General features: G+C 41.5%; 1 protein-coding gene across 2 annotated transcripts in view; it reads left to right on the top strand.

The window, feature by feature from the left end:
- The window catches only part of kcnip4a (potassium voltage-gated channel interacting protein 4a), a 250,518-nt gene that overhangs the window by 52,569 nt on the left and 176,594 nt on the right, over nt 1–21,355 (top strand). Inside the window, exon 1 of one of the 2 annotated variants that reach the window (XM_035753144.2) lies at nt 18,837–19,423. The exons of the other annotated variant lie outside the window; for it this stretch is intronic. Within the exon in view, the coding sequence (XP_035609037.1) occupies nt 19,336–19,423 (88 nt within the window). The 5' untranslated portion in view covers nt 18,837–19,335. Of the gene's footprint in view, nt 1–18,836; nt 19,424–21,355 lie in introns of those variants that run through there. 2 annotated transcript variants of the gene reach the window in all.

Here is a 21,355-nt window from a genome sequence, read left to right on the forward strand (position 1 = left end):
GTTCCACAGGTGCATGTTCATTAATTGTTTATGGTTCATTGAACAAGCATGGGAAACAGTGTTTAAACCCTTTACAATGAAGATCTGTGAAGTTCATTCGTAAAAATCCAAATATCTATCAAAGACAGAGTCCTGATAAAGGGGTGTTTCTTTTTTTGCTGAGTGTATGAAACATGGATCATTAACTTGAGACAATGAATGCATTATCTACCATACTGAAACAATATAGACATGTTGAATTTGAATATTCAATTAAATATATATTTTATTTTAAAATGGAATGCAATATTCATTCAATTCAGTTTCAAATCATGAAATACAAGTTCAATTTATGAATTAAATTATTCACTTTGCGCATTAAACATTACAATATATTAAATTCAATATCCTAATACAAAATTAAAATACACAATTAAAATACAATCTGTTTGCACTGAAATCGCTCCATACCATGGGTCCCCCGTCAAAGGATATTGTGGTTAACTCAAACCCCCATCAACTCAGTCTATTATCTCCCATGCCACGCCATCAATTTTAAAAACCATCCCTTTTCAGTGGTATTATCTATAAGATAATAAGGTGGGTGCTTACAATTGACCCAAGACACCCTCTGAGAGTGTGGTCAGAGCCAGGGATCAGCCATTAGGGTTATGTGCCTTGCTCAAGTGCACAGGCAAGATTTTCACCTAGTCGGCTTGATTTGAACCAGTAACCTTTTGGTTAATGGCCCAATGTTTCTAAACGCTAGGCTACCTGCTGTCCCATGGATAGTCTAGGTACTGTGAGGCTTAGTATTTGATTGATCATTCATTTTTGGTCTGACTAACATGGTCGGCTGGAGCTTTCAGGTATGAAATGAGATGGCTGAAACCAACTGTGAAATGAGGCTAGTGTTCCATAGGTCATTCTGTGCATACGAAGCAGGCAGGCCTATTTTAGGAATGTCTGCAAGTGCGGTTGTCGTCTGAGGATTCTGACCTCTCTGCTCTCGCCGGCGCGTGACCGACGTATATTGTTTTAGGATAGAGAAGCACGGGGACCACGTAGAAAAGTGTTTGAACAAATTGTAGACATTCTTGTGTCAAAACCTAAAGCTGTGGATTATATTCACACTAGAGGTTGACCGATTATGATTTTTCAACGCCGCTACCGATTATTGGAGGACCAAAAAAGCCGATTACCGATTAATCGGATGGTTTTTGAAATTAATTTGTAATAATGACAATTACAACCATACTGAATGAACACTTATTTTAACTTAATATAATACATCAATAAAATCAATTTAGCCTCAAATAAATAATGAAACATGTTCAATTTGGTTTAAATAAAGCAAAACAAAGTGTTGGAGAAGAAAGTAAAAGTGCAATATGTGCCATGTAAGAAAGCTAACGTTTAAGTTCCTTGCTCAGAACATGAGAACATATGAAAGCTGGTGGTTCCTTTTAACATGAGACTTCAATATTCCAAGGTAAGAAGTTTTAGGTTGTAGTTAATATAGTATTTATAGGACTAATATCTCTCTCTACCATTTTGTATTTCATATACCTTTGACTATTGGATGTTCTTATAGGCACTTTAGTATTGCCAGTATAACAGTATAGCTTCTGTCCCTCTCCTCGCCCCTACCTGGGCTCGAACCAGGAACATATCGACAACAGCCACCCTCGAAGCATCGTTACCCATCGCTCCACAAAATCCCCGGCCCTTGCAGAGCAAGGGGTACAACTACTCCAAGTCTCAGAGCGAATGATGTTTGAAACGCAATTAGCGCGCACCCCGCTAACTAGCTAGCCATTTCACATCGGTTACACCAGCCTAATCTCAGGAGTTGATAGGCTTGAAGTCATAAACAGCTCCATGCTTGAAGCACAGCGACGAGCTGCTGGCAAAACGCACGAAAGTGCTGTTTGAATGAATGCTTACGAAGCCTGCTGCTGCCTACCACCGCTCAGTCAGTCTGCTCTATCAAATATCAAATCATAGACTTAATTATACCATAATAACACACAGAAATACTATCATTTCAAAAACAAAACGTTTATTATTTTGATGAAATACAGAACCGTTCTGTATTTTATCTAATGGGTGGCATCCCTAAGTCTAAATATTGCTGTTACATTGCACAACCATCAATGTTGTGTCATAATTACATAAAATTCTGGCAAATTAGTTCGCAACGAGCCAGGCGGCCCAAACTGTTGCATATACCCTGACTCTGTTGCAAGAGAAGTGACACAATTGACCTAGTTAAAATAAATTAATGATAGCAGGCAATATTAACTAAATATGCATGTTCATAAATATATACTTGTGTATTGATTTTAAGAAAGGCATTGATGTTTATGGTTAGGTACACGTTGAAACAACGATAGTCTTTTATTTGTGAATGCGCACCGCACCGATTATATGCAACGCAATACATGCTAGATAAACTAGTAATATCATCAACCATGTGTAGTTAACTAGTAATTATGATTGATTGTTTTTTATAAGATAAGTTTAATGCTAGCTAGCAGCTTGGCTTCTTACTGCATTCACGTAGCAGGCAGTCTCCTTGTGGAGTGCAATGAGAGGCAGGTGGTTAGAGCGTTAGACGAGTTAACTGTAAGGTTACGAGATTGAATCCCCGAGCTGACAAGGTAAAAATCTGTCATCCTGCCCCTGAACAAGGCAGTTAACCCACCGTCATTGAAAATAAGAATGTGTTCTTGACTGACTTGCCTAGTTAAATAAAGGTGTTTAAAAATATATATTTTTAACAAAAATACCCATTTCCGATTGTTCGGTCGACCTCTAATTCACACCGCTGTTAAAGTTAAGAATTAGTCTCTCCAATAAGTATAAAAATAATGAAAAATGTAACAGGCCCGGGGGTGTGGTATATGGCTAATATACCATAGTTAATGGCAGTTCTTAATATATATAATAATAATATATGCCATTTAGCAGACGCTTTTATCCAAAGCGCCTTACAGTCATGTGTGCATACATTCTACGTATGGGTGGTCCCGGGGATCGAACCCACTACCCTGGCGTTACAAGCGCCATGCTCTACCAACTGAGCTACAGAAGGACCTTCCTGGACACAGCCCTTATCCAAGGTATATTGGCCATATACCACAATCCGAGGTGCCTTATTGCTATTATAAACAGGTTACCAACGTAATTGGACCAGTAAACTTGCATTTTTGCCTCATACCCATGGTATATTGTCTGATATACCACAGCTTTCAGCCAAATCAGAATCCAGGAGCCAAACTACCCGGATTATAATATGCCATAATGAATGACAACTTTTGCATGTCTAATATAGTACATTTAGCACCACTGATCAAATGTAGAGTACATTACCACCACTAGTGCCATACAAGCCTTCAGAGTATTTTTTTCCTAAGGCTAATCAATCAATGTGCCATGACAGCTCATTGTTTACTTTGTTTTCTTGTAAAATAAAATAGACAAAACACATTGGAGTCCAGACATGGACACACATTAACGTCAGCTTGAAACTCAGAATAAAAAAAAAAAGTAAACAAGCTTGCTCTAACGGCTGTTCTACCCGCTCAAGAATCCACGTCACAGGCTCCCAGTCAGTACCTGAAGTTATGCAGCCCTACTCAGCCATGTTCAATAGAGTCATTTCAATCAGCAAGGTCTGAAAAGGTACATGGACAGACATTACGAAGGAAGGTGTACTGTATTTTACTCTAAGACTGCACCGTTTAACCAAGGGAGAATTTGGGTTGATAATCTGTGCAGCTTTGTCACCTCTCACCCAGCCCCTGGATTCCAATTCCAGCCGTGTTTCATTTAAAAAAAATAGCGTCCCTTTAAAAGTCTACAACCAATTCCCTCGCAGTTGTGATTCAATGCTGTTATGCTGGGGTATTTTAAGGACAGTCCATTGTGACGACGCTTCAAGCTGCATGAGGACAATGGAGTTCTCTGGCCTATATCTTACAATACAGAGTGAGATACTGGTTCCCTTCACACAAGCCTGAGCCAATTTGAAACAAAATAACACCAACTAGTGTACACAACAATATTTTTCAACTGTAGTGTTCTAGAAACTGCAATCGCTCATCTTCGATCAGACGATCAAGTAACGTTAGATCAGTATATTAGCATCTCCTGTTCAACGAAATACTAAATGTATATGACACATGACCATCACATTCCAAGCCTGTACATGTACCATCAGCTCCCTCAAGACCAGGCATGTTTGCCTTAATGGAAAATACCATGACTACAACAGTGCTGATAACTCACATCATTACAGGAGCAAGTGTGGAACGTGCCGCCTTGGAAGCCCTGCTGATATCATGGGATGTTTGCAGTGAGGCTCGATTATGTATTAGGCAGCTTCTGTTCTGGTACTAGTATTCCAAATAGGAGTATGTCAGAACAAAACCTTTTGAAAAACATCTCCTTTCGGATTTTTAAATTCTGTTAAGATACACAATGCTGCAAGTACTGAATGACTTTGTATAAATTAGGCTAATACTGTATTGTCTCTTGCCAAGGCCCGCTCATCACTTTCAGTCCACCAGCAGCAAATGTTGAGCAGACTGCTTTTTTCCCCCCAGACACCATCTCCTCCCTTATGCCCTTGAACCTATTGAAGGAGATTGGTGTCTGAAGCACGGCCTCGTTTCAACCATCTTCAGCAGAGATAGGAAACAAGAACCTCGTGGGCTATAGACCTGGTGAGGTCTGTTGCTGAAATATACACATCCTGACCTAGTAGGCACCTGTAACCTGACAGACGGACTCCACATGTTCTGCCATGAGGTAGAGGAGAGAGAAAACGTGAGGGTGGGGTAGAAGAGAGAGTGTGAAGGAATCAAAATCGAAATCATACGCGCCGAATACAAGTGAAATGCTTACTTACGAGCCCCTAACCAACAACGCAGTTTAAAAAAAACTACATTTCTTATTCTTATCCGTAACAAGTAATTAAAGAGCAGCAGTAAAATAACAATAGCGAGACGGGGGTACCGGTACAGAGTCGAGGTGCGGGGAAACCGATTCAGTCGAGGTAATATGTACATGTAGGTAGAGTTGTTCAAGTGACTATGCATAGATGATAACAGAGTAGCAGCGGTGAAAGGGGGGGGGGGCAATGCAAATAGTCTGTGTAGTAATTTTATTAGATGTTCAGGAGTCTTATGGCTTGGGGGAAGAAGCTGTTTAGAAGCCTCTTGGACCTAGATCAGGCGCTCCGGTACCGCTTGCCATGCGGTAGTAGAGAGAACAGTCTATGACTAGGGTGGCTGGAGTCTGACAGCTGGCATAGAGGTCCTGGAAGGCAGGCAGCTTAGCCCCAGTGATGTACTGGGCCGTTCGCACTACCCTCTGAAGTCCCTTGCGGTCGGAGGCTGAGCAATTGCCGTACCAGGCAGTGATGCAACCCAGTCAGGATGGTATCGATGGTGCAGCTGTAGAAACTTTTGAGGATCTCAGGACCCATGCAAATCCTTTTCAGTCTCTTGAGGGGGAATAGGTTCTGTCATGCCCTCTTTACGACTGTCTTGGAGAGGAGAGAGAGAACTACTAACAAAGCAAAGAGATACATTTCCAATGCGTTACCTCTCTTCAACCAAAACAAACCTTCAAAAACTTTCCATAACAGTTGGAATGAGTTTTCTTTTTTGTTGGATGTTTTATACAGGTGGAACATTTAGCCTTCTGGCAATGGGGACAATGTGAGGTGACTGTCATTCTCTGATATGTTGACAGGTGTATTGATGCTGAAAACAATGGAAGGCAGCACCTGGGGAGAGATTGTGACCATCGCCACTGAGGCAAAGCGTTGATTTCACTCTTTGAAAACTGATCTAGATCCAAATAGAATGCAGTTTCAATTTATTATTTTTTGAATCTGAAAGGTATTCCGTAAAAATTCAAATCAAAGAAACTTGTGAGTGTAATAAAAGCAATGAACTAACCATTTAGGAACAGTGACACAGATTCAACACATGACAAGTCAATTATAAGGATCCATTCCTTGATATTCAAGTCAATCAGGTAAAGGGACGGACATTATTTAACATTAGCAAAGGTGTCATTGTAGAACTAGATTATTAATGTCAAACTGAGGGTCAATAACAAGTTCAACTCATTCCAATTGTCCATGGCGCACACACACCCACAACACATGTGAATGCATCTGAAAGATACTGCATTGAAAAGGCTAATGTATGTCGACCTTGACTACAACTCCAATTTCACACTTGCTTTTTACAGGAGAAAATCCACAGAGACATGAGGCTGAACAAATACCGCTTTGCAGTGGATTTGAAAAGTATGAGGAGAAACTACTGGAAACAATAGTGATAGACTCTGCGATGATGTAGTCATTTTCAGATTATACAGTGCGTCTGGGCTCTGTGCTCAGAAACGCTTACTGAGAGCACAATTTCATCAGCCCCAAACTGCGAAAGGAAATATGATGTATCGTCGTCAAATGTGCACAGTGACATGAAATGGGAAATCCTTGCTGTGGAAAATGACACTTAATCGCAGACAAGTTCATGACAAGTGCCTCTGCAGAAAAGAGTCGAGCCACGCAAGACTTATTTAAACTTCCCAAAATACTATGAGTCCTTTTAAAAGTTCATTGGAAAAAACAAAAAACAAATCACAGAACACTAACGTAACCATATGGTGAAATTGTTATTTTTTAATATGTACTCATTCTGGTTCAGTGGGGACCGAACCGAGGTCCCTGTACTGAACAGTTCAATACAAATGCATGTACCGCTACACCCCCATCAGCTAACAATTGGTAGGTTACTCTAGCAGGCTATCTGAAATTGTAATAATCATGGTTGAATTACTGACTAAATTTTGCTTAGGGCCCCCAACAATCTAGGACCGGCTCTGACTGCATGTGTCGGTATGATGTGGGTACGCAGACCTGCGGGCCAATGTGGCCCCTCATGATGATGGAGGTAGGGGCCACAAAGTTGCCCTTTTCTGTCCTAGGCCTACTGATATAAAAATTTGATACATAAATGTATCTATATATATTCTGCCGCAGAGCAGATAAACACTCTGCAGTTCTCTCATGTCATGTTGGTCCGAGTCCTCTCTCTCTGAACTCAAAAGCCAGGGCATGGATATACACAGAGCCAATCCTTAAACCACCTGCAGCTTTTTCTCATCTGCAAACCATTCAAAGCCCTGGAAAACTGACACATTTCTGAGAAGAGATCAGCAACAACTTTCATACAAAGTAAACAACTCTGGTCACCTCATGCAGTATCTTTCATTTGAACCAAAGTGCACAGGTCAGTCGTGTGGCTCAGTTGGTAGAATAAGGTGCTTGAAACAGAAATGTGATGCAGAAAAAGTCATACTGAAATAGTATAGAATCAACTATAAACATCAGTGGCTCTTAACCGTATAAAGCCACAGTAAACGTGAGCATGAACATCATTCCTTCAGCCCAAGGCTATAAAGCTTGCTATGGTAACCTTTGAGGATAATAGACCATACTGATGTGGTCATTAAGGCAGAGGACAGATCAATATTTGAGTGCATGGAAAAAGACCCAAAAATGGCCTTTTCTAAGAGGGACTGTTACTAGCATGGGCTATCAATGATAAACACCCCCGAAAACCATGGTAAGTGATGACGTTTCTGCTCTTAGCTTTGTGGAACGAGACCGCATTCTCTGAATTAGTGAGGTGATTGAGCGCTGGTCAAAGTAAAGAGCATTCAACGATCAGGTTGGGTTCAGCTCAATGCTCAAACGACACAAAACCCATTAAGGATAGACCACTTATCAATGTACAGTGATATCACCCACCAGCAAGGCCACACTTGGGGACGAGAGCGCTTTAAAAGGAAACATGGCTTCTTTTGTCTGAAATGCATAAGCAGAGGGTTGTTTGAAGGACAAAGAAATAAACATGTTGGCCCAAAACCAAAAGAGCATAATTTTCCGTCAGTGCACTGGTTTATATTCCACTATTATGAAATGAAGTGCCAACTTTCTCAATTAAACATTGATGGAACAGAGCCAAGCCTTTTGAGTTGAATTATTAACTGTAGCGTGTGAAGCTGAAGCTCTCGTTTACGCTATGCTATTCTCTTTCCACATGTTTTTACATTCCTTCAAACCACAACTAAAAAGTATCCGAATCCACTAACTTGGAGTGTCCACATACTTATGTATATATAGTGTACATAGTTTAGGTTCAGTTGAGGCAATTATCAATTTGATTATCAGCTGGACACCACTTTCAACTGTCCTCAGGATCAGTGGAGCAGGCCCTACTGTTGGATTAAGGAGGAGCAACGGGGGAACCCATTAGAAAAACACGCCCTCCTAAAACTGGTTATAACGCCAGTTCTGTTTGTGATATTAAGATTCTAAACACTGACAGTGTGTCATTTAGACTTATTTAGGAAAAGTCAAGGATGGAGGGGGGCATGACTCCCAGACAGCCTTAGCTAAATTATTGTTTGAGAAATTGCCCTTTGATAAGAAGCTATTGTTTCTTTATGACCCTTTTCATTGAAAAGAATCACAGTAAGGTACTTAATTGTTACCCAGAAATGATTTGATATTGAGATTTTAAATAAGCTGATTGGACCTTCAAGCTCCCAACTTGTTGTAATTCACGCCTTTTTTTTGTCCAATTCTAAAGCGTTACACTTGGGTACACTTTAAAAGGTGTCCCATCTTTATACTGTAGGTGTTAAAGTCACAAGGCCATAAAACCCTCTGACAAACATGCCTTTCAAACCAATAAACGGTTTCCATTAGAGCAGATTTCATCAAAAGGGTAACAATCACGGCACCATTACACTCGGAGCAGATCGTTTAACATCACCTGAGGTATCATTCATTATGGCGTGGCTTTAACCCCCTACACTCCCTAACCCCTGGGGCATGCTGCTATGGGTAAGGGAAAAATAAAATCTAAATGAAACATTTTCAGAGACCGAAACAATAAAAAGAGCACATCAAACTGTCTTGGAAGGAGAGCTGTTGGGCTACGGTGGCTCAGAAGGTAACAAAAGTAACGCAGAGCTCAAGGCAGAACGGTGTCATCAGTGATAGTTGGAATTTAATGCACCGAGCCTTTTCAGAAATGAGCCAGGCCTAGTATTCTCCTTGTGCGCTAAACTGCTATGACATCAGTGTGCTAATGTTAGCTCTCCTGCTCCCTTAGGGCATTGAGGAGAAGGCATATGGTGTGCATCCTTGTGCTAATTTGAATTTGGGATGGTTCTGTATCCACTCAAGGATTTGACAGTATGTTGACCTATAACTAGGCAATACTGAACCATATGGATGATCATTTGAATTAAGTGCCAGAGCAATATGATACTCCAGGTATTAATTTATATGTGTTTGGCATGAAGGGAAGGGCATTTTAATTTGAACATATTGAACATATTGCAGCTGACATGTACAGTACCAGTCAAGTTTGGACACACCTACTCATTCAAGGGTTTCTCTTTATTTTTTACTATTTTCTACATTGTGAAATTCTAGTGAAGACAGAAAGACTATGAAATAACACATGGAATTATGTAGTAACCCAAAAAAGGGTTAAACAAAACAAAATATAATGTTATATTTGAGATTCTTCAAAGTAGCCACCCTGTGCCTTTCCTTGGAAGTAATTTGAGCAACAACAAATCAAATCAAATGTATTTATATAGCCCTTCGTACATCAGCTGATAACTCAAAGTGCTGTACAGAAACCCAGCCTAAAACCCCAAACAGCAAGCAATGCAGGTGTAGAAGCACGGTGGCTAGTAAAAACTCCCTAGAAAGGCCAAAACCTAGGAAGAAACCTAGAGTAACCAGGCTATGTGGGGTGACCAGTTCTCTTCTGGCTGTGCCGGGTGAAGATTATAACAGAACATGGCCAAGATGTTCAAATGTTCATAAATGACCAGCATGGTCAAATAGTAATAATCACAGGCAGAACAGTTGAAACTGGAGCAGCAGCACGGCCAGGTGGACTGGGGACAGCAAGGAGTCAATCATGCCAGATAGTCCTGAGGCATGGTCCTAGGGCTCAGGTCCTCCGAGAGAAAGAAAGAATAAAACAGAGAATTAGAGAGCGCAAAGAATAAAACAGAGAATTAGAGAGAGCATACTTAAATTCACGCGGGACACCGGATAGGACAGGAGAAGTACTCCAGATATAACAAACTGACCCTAGCCCCCCGACACACAAACTACTGCAGCATAAATACTGGAGGCTGAGACAGGAGGGGTCGGGAGACACTGTGGCCCCATCCGATGATATCCCCGGACAGGGACAAACAGGAAAGATATAACCCCATCCACTTTGCCAAAGCACAGCCCCCACACTACTAGAGGGATATCTTCAAAAAAAATTGTGTATGGCAATTCTTAACATTTTAATTTATTTTCTGACCGATGCATGCCACATTTGGATCGGTTTGGGGCCCCGCAGACAGACCCCAAACCAATGCACTCATATCAAACATTTGAACCGGTTGACTAGTGAATAGTTAACTTTTTGCATTTGCTTTCATGTCTCAGAATCGCCTAGCTCCTTTGCAAATGGTTATTCTATCACAGAATATTGATACAATCCTCAATAGTACAAACCTTTCTGATTGGGTACTTAAGATTTACCAAAAAACTTGCAGTCAATAAGTCCCTTTATCCTTATGGGAACAGGGTATATCTGTGTCATTATGCTTCGGACATCCTGACGAGTTCTCTAACGCAGCACCTGCAGGAGCGATTCTGCAAGATTAAGAGTTAACTAAGTGCAGACTCAGCTTTCTTTGTCCATTTGCAAAGCCCAATGCTGTAATGAACAACTCTTACCTTTGGAAATCTTTAGCTCTGGAAAAGTTGTCTGACTCAAAGCAAGAGAAGGATAGTTCTTGGCATGGCTCCAGCATCCAATGCTTTTTGTCCTGCCTCTCCTTTCTAATTGTTTTTGTGTCGGTAAAAGCATTCTCAGCTATTCTTTGTGGGATTGTTGGTCTTTTCGTCTGTTAATGTCCATTGACCCTTCTCTAGTGTGAATCATTATTGTTTTCCCTGTACTGTCTTTAATGGGGGCCTTCACCTCTGACAGGGTATCAGAGTCTCCGCTCTCTACCTTCTCCCATTTAGCCCACTGATTATGGGCAAGGTCGCCTGCTCAGGCCAATCAAATTGGAGCATTGTGTTCAAATGTAGAGATCGTACAGAAGGCAGGAAACCATATAATGCACAGGCATATGTGGGTGTGGCAAATCTGTGGGCTTTAAAGTATAGCGTGAAGCGCCTGAAGCCTGACAATGGAAACGTAAGACGGGCAATTATGTTTCCAATGTGGATTAATGTGTAGATACTACTTGCTTAGAGGTGACTCAAGTGAGTAAGCGCTGATTAGAATCTACAATGACTCATGCCACATGGTTAAGAATGAAGGAATAATGCATTATCATATCAACCTCAGTGGTGAACAATGACTCACTACTGGAGGCAGGTAAGCCTACCGGTTAGCGCGTTTGGCCAGTAACCGAAATGCCGCTGGTTTCGAATACCCAAGCTGACAAAGTAAAAATATTTTGATATGTCCTAGAGCAAGGCACTTAATCATAATTTGCTTCGGGGCCGTGTACTACTATGCCTGACCCTGTAAAGCAACACATTTCACTGCACCTATCTGGTGTGTGTGACAATGCAACAATTATTATGATTACCATTGTAGACATTATCTGTAACACGAGAGACTTCTAAACCACTGCATTCTTAAGCAGGGAGGAGTGCCATCAAAGCAGATGTCTCAAATGTGCTCTACATGCTGAGCTACAGCTGCCTAAAAACATCCCAAAGGCCAAAACTCGCTTCAGTTACTGTCCACCGAGCAGTCAGCCTGCCAAATTACACAGAGGTACAGACAGAGGAGAAGCATAAGTTAAGTCGAGAGCCAGTCAAAGTGTTTACGGAACAAAATCAGAAATCCAAATGTGTCTGAAATATTTTGAAGAGACTGATAATTTATCATATGAACCCATCTCTTCTAGACCTTGTTCTAGTGTAGGAAGCTGCAATAGGAAAAACAAAAAACCTGAAAGGTCTCAGAGACAGTCGGAATAATGACATCACTGGTGACGACTGTCTCCTAGTCTGCTGGGTCCGACTTACAAATGAGTTAAGGAGCAGTCGGAGGGTCCAGGTGTAAGAGACACGGAGGGTGAAAGAGAAGTGAAGGAGAGAAAGACAAATGGAGAGCAATGAAGACCTCAGAGATGGGGAAAATAATGACGACTTCCTCCTATCTATCACTCTTTGATGGAGTGAGATCTCAACTGTCATTTTGCCTGAGCAAAAACTAAAACTTCTATAGAGTCTGAAGCCCCCCCCCCATCTCCTTCCCCTACAATCCCTCAGGCCAGCAACATCTTTAAATGTGATGCCCCTCTACGCTGATAATGTACACCATCCATCTCACTCTATGTGGGAGGAAGTAGACATTAGAAGGTAGCCTAGTGGTTAGAGCGCTGGGTCAGTAACAGAAAGGTTGCTACATCAAAACCCTGAAGTGCCAAGGGAAAAAAAACTCTTGTTCCGCCCCTGAACAAGGCCACTCTTTCTAGGCCTTCATTGTAAATAAGAATTTGATCTTAACTGACTTGCCTAGTTAAAGGCAGTGGCTTTCAGGGAGAGTAACTTGGTAATGGACGTGCTGGACCAATTATATTCCATGGACATACTCTGTATTCAAAAACTATTTCACAAGGAACCAGTTAAACATTGAATTTATCTGTAATAGGCCTAAATCATGTCATTTTCAGAGAGTAAGCCTGAACTGCCTGAGTCAGTGTCCTAAATCTGGATCTAAACTAAACAGAACATCCAGTACAGTACAAGGTCACTTTTGGTTTCCTGACAAATAGTGCCACAGAGGCTAACCCTAAGAGGGAGGGTAATTATTTTCCACTGAGAGGATATATATATGGGGGATAAATCAGAGTAAGGAAAGCAAAGCAATTCTTTTTATTTAACTAGACAAGTCAGTTAAGAACAAATTCTTATTTTTAATGACAGTCTACGAACAGTGGGTAGTTTGTTCAGGGGAAGAATGACAGATTTGTACCTTGTCAGCTCGGGGATTCGATCTTGCAACCTTTCGGTTACTAGTCCAACGCTCTAACCACTAGGCCACGCTGCTGCCCCAGATTTACTGTAATACAACTGTTTCTACTATGGTGGGTTACAGGATGCTGCACTACACCGCAAATTACTGAACAGATACCACACCAATGGTGTCCAGGTGGAGACTAGATGAGACAATTAACTGTCAAGACTGAACAAGTATGATTCACTTCAGGTGGCTAATTTAGCCAACATTAAACCTTCCCATCGGTAGCACAATATAAATGCCCATTGAATATGTAGTATAAATATACCACCAATGCTTATCTATTTTAGGTATTCAGTTTTCCCATGTCTTGTGACCAATCTTACATTTGCTTGAGTCATTTTGCAGTTGCTCTTTATTCAAAGCGATTTTCAATACGTGCGTTCATCTATGGGAGGGGTGAAACAACCACATGGGGCTTTCGCGTGAGATGTCAATTAGGGTTCCAATCCACAGTGTTTAATTGACCATTCCATTTTTAGACAAATGTGGAGTATTCATTTCCATACCCTCGAAGTGCAATGTCATCTCATGAGATGTGCTTTTTTTGGAGGGCCTTTGTGTGGGAATGTCTAATAATCAAATGTATTTCTGTAGCCCTTCTTACATCAGCTGATCTATCAAAGTGCTGTACAGAAACCCAGCCTAAAACCCCAAACGGCAAGCAATGCAGATGTAGACGCAGTGTGGGATATTGAATTAGTACAACTGAAGAGAGAGATTGCTGTCACCTCTTGTGACCTCTCTAAGAGATCCATTTCAGTATTCAGAAAACACATTCTACCATGTTGATTCATTACTTAAACAGCCTAAAAATTCCAATAAAACGATCCAGGTTGAAGTTCACTTTCCTTTTTTTTTGTCTTACACTAGCATGAATTTGGCAAAAAAAAGTTGTTGTTTATCGTGCAGTATTTGTTTAGTTTCATTGCACAAAAGTTTGTTCTCACAATATTTCTCACACTGGCTTTAGATACCGAGGGAGCAGGCCTGCCCTGGCAAGGGCAGGGGGGTTGCCGAGCAACATGTGCCTCAGAGGGAGTCAACGTTTGCATTTCGTGACAAATTCCTATGAATTTGTGAATCTATTCAGAGTGAACAGCTAGCGTGACAGCTAACATTGCTTTGAAAAAAATATGATTTCCATTCATTGGGAGATGTATCTAACAAAATAAATATACTGAACAAAAATCAACCAGCAACAATTGGAAATATTTTACTGAATTACTGTTCATAAGGAAATCAGTCAATTTAAATATACACTAAAGAAAAATAGAAATGCAACATGTAAAGTTTTGGTCCCATGTTTCATTCTCAGTCAACCTTGAGGTATATTTGGACATGCCAATTCAATTAGCTTAATTGTGCAATGAATAAATGCAGAGTAGGTCTCGTAAAACATTGAGAAATTTGTTCCTCAGAAATTGGCCACGCACACGCACACACCTCCAAACTATTCTATATTCAAATCACTGCTGACAGTCACCATTTAACGAAAGCATAAAGATGCTGATGATGAAATACAGTACTGTACAGTATATGCCTTTACATTTGCATAATAAAACATTTTGAAGATAAACCACCTGCATTTGTTTATTAGGCTATAGCAGAACAGCATAATGGTCCAGACGACCCTTGATGTGCCTGGTGAGTAGTTGGTCAAGTTCTGTTGTCAGAAGAGGAATGGAAATTTCAGGGTGAACCGACGACCTGATGAACCCGCCAGGTATGTTGACTCTTCCTGTCTGAGGTGGAGTTCCAGAGCTCACAGGTGTACCTGGCCCTCTTCAACGTGTCATTCTCCGCCTGGCTCTGGACCAATGAAATCAGCTGTCGCCCGTATCGCTGCCCTCAGATAATGTTTCTCTTTCTGCTGGTCTGCCTTCAATGACTCGATCTCGGTCTTCAAAGTTTGAATCTGATCCATGTGCACCTTCATCTGATGAGCAGAATGGTACCGCCCAGAGCCCCCATCGATTACTGTGGCCTATGATAGAAACGGTAGATACATTTAATTCTTAATTTGACTCCAACACACATGCTGCGTACACATTTTAAGAATCTAGCAAAACTAACTGCTTTCTTGGCAACCATGAGTTTTTTCGTTGCGGCCCGTTGTCCAGCCCTTTGTCCACTGATCTCCACGGATGGTTGTCGGCATGGTTGTATGCGCTGCAAAAACACATTCCCGTTTTTAGTATACAATAATTTGTATTTATTACATTTTTATTGAACCTTTATTCCATTATCGATGTTATTATGGATGTTATTGTGACTTTCACACCTACAGTACCCAGGCTATAATGAGTCTATTGTCCTGCTAATCTGGCTACAAGTGTTTTAATACCTGTTTTCAAAATGCCATCAGCTGTCCATCGCTACTGTAAATAAAATCATCTTACATCTTGTTTACATTCTTTATTGTAACCACTATCACAAATAATTTGTATCTACCTTTCTAATTACTTTTAGAGTTTGGGATTTACAAATGTGTGCTTTTCATGTCATTTTTTGTTATATCCAGTTCGGATATAAGTAACTTTTGAGTGACTCCTTTTAGTGAGAGGTCTAATGCTTTAATGTTTAATAATATCTTCCCTCCGAATTCATATCTAAGGGGCATTTTTTTGCACCATTATTAGTTACATTGTTTTAGTTTGAATGTGCCGACTGGCACGAAGAATAGCGGGAACGTTTCCGTAGTCAGCGCCATTATTAGTGCAATGCCCCTTAAAGTGTTGCGCTGTGCTACCCGGTGGGGTGGGGGTGCCATCAGCTGTCCATCGCCATCAGCTGTCCTTTCAGTGGATACAGCTGGAGAACTGCAAGGCAATTCCATTTCTCCTCCTCTCTTCCCCATGGGCTAGGTCCGTCTTCTGTGCGCAGCTCTGCGGCCCATCCCGTTATTTCAGTGGATACAGCTGGACAACTGCAAGGTAATCCCAATGTGTGCTAATAGGGAGCCATAACCAATATGGCTAATAACAGGTTTAATAATATATCTGTGAGAATATCCAAGGGGCTTTTATGTAATAATAATAATAATCGCTTTGTTTAAATATATATATATTTTGTTTTCAAATAACGTAAAATTAGCGAGGAAGAAGGCCATTTTTAAACATGAGGTGAGACATTGTTACAAATTTGTAAATAAAGCCGTTTTTTTATTTAGAATTATTTCTGTTTTTAGAGGGGGAGAAACCAAAAATCTACAGTCATCTCATGGATCTCCCAGTCAAGGCCGATACGGGTATTGAATCACATCTGTAGCAACACAGCTTGCACTGCTGTCCGCTGCCTCACTAAGGCTCTGTACAACGTGACTGGTTGGGAGTAGGCTACAGTACTACAGAGACACAGTAGCACCTTGGGACCCAAAAGCATAATCAGTGCTCTAACTTCCCTTTGCGCTTGTCTGGAGCAATGAAGTAGTGGCGCAGGGTACCGTACAAAACCACAAATTACCTCTAAGTCCCGCAGCATAATCGCCAAACTTTTAGTGGAGTCACCACTGTATGTAGTCTGCGTTAGTGTCAGTGTAGTATGTGTGAGTCTGTAGGTAGAGTCCAGTGAGTGTACATAGAGCCGGTGCAAGAGAGCCAATGCAAATAGTCAGGGTAGCCATTTGATTAATTGTTCAGCAGTCTTATGTCTTGGGTGTAGAAGCTGTTCAGGAGCTTTTTTGGTCCCAGACTTGGCGCTCTAGTATTGCTGCCATACGGTAGTAGAGAGATCAGTCTATGACTTGGATGGCTGGAGTCTAATCATTTTTAGGGCCTCCTTCTGACACCGCCTGGTATTTTTATTTATTTAACCTTTAACTAGGCAAGTCAGTTAACACATTCTTATTTACACTGACGGCGTATCAAAAGGACTCCTGCTTGGACTGAGGGCTGGGATTAAAAAATATAGGACAAAACACGAGACACCACTACATAAAGAGAGACCTAAGATGACAACATAGCAAGGGAGCACAACATGACAACACAGCATGGTAGCAACATAACATGGCAGCAGCACAAAACATGGTACAAACATTATTGGGCACAGACAACAGCACAAAGGGGTCCTGTATGGTTGGGAGCTTGGCCTCAGTGATGTACTGGGCCATAAACACTACCCTCTGTAGCGCCTTTTGGTCAGATGCCAAGCAGTTGCCATACCAAGCATTTAGTCAAGATGCTCTCACTGGTGCAGCTGTACAACTTTTTGATGATCTGAGAGTCCATGCCAAATATTTTCAGCCTCCTGAGGAGGAAGAGGTGTTTTTGAGCCATCTTCACCACTGTTTGGACCATAATTGGTCTTTAGTGATGTGGACACTGAGAAACTTGAAGCTCTCGTCCTGCACCATTACAGCCCTGTCGATGTGAATGTGGGGGAGTGTTCTGCCCTCCGTTTCCTGTATTCCATAATCGCCACCTCTGCTGCACTCTCATTAAATGGGGTGCACAGATCCTTCTGCTTCGATCTGTCACATTCTTGTTGTGCAGATGGCCTGATTTTTAACCCAATCAGTTATAAGCACAAAAGCTTATTTCTCTAAAATGTTGTGCACAAATGTTTACTTCGCTGTTACTGAGCATTTCTCCTTTGCCAAGATAATCCATCCACCTGACCAGTGTGGCATATCAAGAAGCTGATTAAACGGCATGATCATTATTCAGGTGCACCTTGTGCTGGGGACAATAAAAGGCACTTTTAAAATGTGCAGTTTTGGTACACAACACAATGCCACAGATGTGTCATCTGAGCTGTTGCCAGAAAATGTAATGTTAATTTCTCTACCATAAGCTGTCTCCAATGACGTTTTATCGAATATGGCAGTACGTCCAACCGGCCTCATCCGGCTTCTTCACCTGTGGGATCGCCTGGGGAGGGGGCTGCTGAGGAATTCATCTGTAATAAAACTCATTGATTTGCTGGACCTGGCAAACTTTTGAAATTGTTGTATGTTGCGTTTTATATTTTTGTTCAGTATTAGTGGGCTAACAGTCTTGTGACATGCAGGAGACCTAGTTCGAACCCAGTCAGTCACAAGAGCAAGATTCAATAGGGAGTAGAAAGGCAATCCATAGCGGCTTTTATGACTCCCTTCTAACGAGGCCTGTGATCATCATAGACTGGGAACAGAAGGCAAATCCTTGCTCGAGTCTTAGCTTTCAGGGATTGGGACATAATAGCGCATAGCCAAAACAGTTCAAAACAGTTTCAAATCGGGCGGGATGTAGCCTAGTGGTTAGAGTGTTGGGCAAGTAACCGGAAGGTTGCTAGATCAAATCCCCGAGCTGACAAGGTAAAAATCTGTCGTTCTCCCACTGTTCCTAGGCTGTCATTGTAAATAAGAATTTGTTCATAACTGACTTGCCTAGGTAAATAAAAAAATACATTAAAATAATTCCTGAAATACCTGTTCAATCTTACCTTTTGCTTTCTCTCCTGGGAAACTGATTCCATTGCATTATCACTGTCAGTTATGGTCTATAGAGCAGTGTGATGTGACAGGCCCGTAATCTGTAGTCATTGCTCATTCATTGAGTTAGACACTTTCCCCTTACTACTTTCCCCATGTTTCCTTCTCTCCTCCTTTTGCTCTATCTCTCCTCCTCCCTAGGGCCAAACAGGCCCCTCCCCCTTTGGTAACAGTCATCGAGGGCAAAACATTCTCAGATGGTGCTGAGTAGAGTAAGCAGCTGGCGTAGTAGGGGAGCGAGAGGTGGAGAGCCACTGTACAGGGAAGAAAAGAGAAGGGTGGAGAGAGAATAGCCTCTTCTGTAAAATAAGCTTCAATGAGAGAGAGAGAAAGCGAGGGAGGGTCACTGTACAGAGAAAAAGAGGGAGTGCAAGTGATGCAGAGCAGCACCGTGGGGACCCTTAAGTAAACTGCCGGTGAGGAAATATTAATGACCCTTACAGCGCTCACTGTGCAGCGTCCCACTGGTGATCGGAGCCTAGGCGCCGGAGAAGCCCTGAGAAAGGTGTCACATTAAGAGCAGCCCTGGGGTGCTCTCCACAAAGCGCTCCCGCCACCAACACAACCACTCTCACACTTAGACCAGGGGCACGCCGGGGAACGTAGCCACACAGTGGACTGGAGGACAGAAGAGGAGAGCCCGGAGAGCGGAACAAGAAGGATTACACCCCAAAGAAGAGTCCATTCCCCTCGCGACCCCTGACCCCCCGTGCCAACATGAGCAGCTGCAGGAAGAGGTGCAAGAGGGAGATGTTTAAATTCGCTCAGTACCTGTATAGACTTGTCACGGGCACGCTTCATGCAGGTAAAGTTTCTGAAGGGCTTTGTACCATCCCTTGTCGGCTACTGTGTTTTGTGTGTACAGTAACTCTCTTGCTTTCAGTCCTGCTGAGGATGGGCTGTAGCCTAACATTTGTTATCTTGGAAGTTAAGTTGTCGTACTTTTGGAAGCTGCTCCTAAACGTGTTCATTTATGGTCACTTACTTCACGGTGCAAAGCAGAGCACAGCTTCCACAGACGCATAAAACCTCCACACAGAGCAAGCACACTTTAATGCTTGCCGTGCCTTGTGGTGTCTAGCTCATGTATACGGTCATGACAAGTTGGAGTACAATGAAAAATACCGGAGTTGGAGTGTGCTTTATTTGTGTGTGTGTGTGTGTGTGTCAGAGCGAGAGATTGGTAAGGAGGAGTGTGGGAGGGACTGTTAAAAGAAGTCACCACCATCTCCACCTTGGACAGGTGCCTGAATATATGTCACTGATCGCTAGTAGTGTACAACCCTTCCAGCATGCCTGAGCTGCAGTACACAAAATGTGACGTAGTCACTGAGAACCATATTTACACAGCTTCATCAAAGAAGCCCATAATGTGTTGTATTTTATGGGTTTTGTCATAGATCAATCTGAGAATCATTATGGCTGACAATCCAACACTTTCATACCTGGCCACAATTGATTTATAGAATGCTGCATTTTACTTTAATATGCAGTATATTTTATGTTTAAGGTTAGACACTAATCTGTTTCCTGATCATTTACTTTAATGAATTCATAAGGCTGTTGGTTCCAGTGTATTCATGGACAAAGTGTGTTCTTTGTCATCGAAAGTGACAAAGTATCAACCAGTTGGCAAAGTTACCTTGGTCAGCGTGTTGCTTGCTCCTCAGCGAACCTCGTGACAGGTCAATTATACAGCCTTCCTGCATCAGAAAAAAAAAATCTAAAATAATTTCTATAGTCACTGCCTTGTTTGCATGATTTAGGTGTCATTGTAAAACTCATCCCAAGTATGCCTATATTAACAGATGTATTTCTGCACCAGCTTAACTCCCACGTCTGAGCTTTGGCGATGGGACTGGTAATGAACAAATGAGATTGAACAAGATTACATATTAGATTACGTTTAATACAGAACAAAGGTCACTTATAGTAGCAGGTGGGGAGAACATGTTCTATAGATACTGTATGCATGCAGTATTTATATAACTCAACATGTATACATTTATTCATTTAATCAGTGTTTGCTTATCCGTCTCGCTCTCATTAAGATGATGTTCATGTATAATGAAGACACTGGCGTTTGTCATCACCAGAGTACATTGTCATCTCTGTGTGGTCTCCTTAGGCTAGTAGACATCATGTCCCTGTCTTGTTAGTACATTCATTTGGCTGTCTAGCAGAAGGGCTGGTTGATTATCTCCCTATGTGTATGAGGTGGCCCGAAGCCTCTGAGAGGTGCTAAATGAAAATGCTAATGACTGGCAGAGGCAATTTTGCACCTTTATAAAGTGGTATGTGGGACTGAATGTACTTCATGAATAGCTGCTCCATACTCATTGCATATGGACATTAATTAGTGCACGCATGCCTATAATACGGTCGTTGCCACAATGTCAAAAACCCTGCCTATTTCTACAATTTCTCTTCTTAAAATATTTAACCTAACCACACTGCTAACCTTATGCCTAACCTTAAATTAAGATCAATAAACATTTGTTTTCATGAAGTTAACAATCATAGACCATTTTGACTTTGTGGCTGTGGTAACTAGTGGACACCCCCTGTAATACATGTACAGTGCATTTTTCCCCTCATCAATCTACACTCACTACCCCATAATGACAAAGCAAAAACAGTTTTTTGGTTGTTTTCTTTTGCATATGTATTCAAAATGAATAAGTATTCTGTAAATTACTCAGTACTTTGTTGAAGCACCTTTGGCAGCGATTACAGC

This window comes from Oncorhynchus keta, chromosome 35 (genome assembly GCF_023373465.1).
Source record: "Oncorhynchus keta strain PuntledgeMale-10-30-2019 chromosome 35, Oket_V2, whole genome shotgun sequence".
NCBI classification, from domain to species: Eukaryota; Metazoa; Chordata; class Actinopteri; order Salmoniformes; family Salmonidae; genus Oncorhynchus; species Oncorhynchus keta.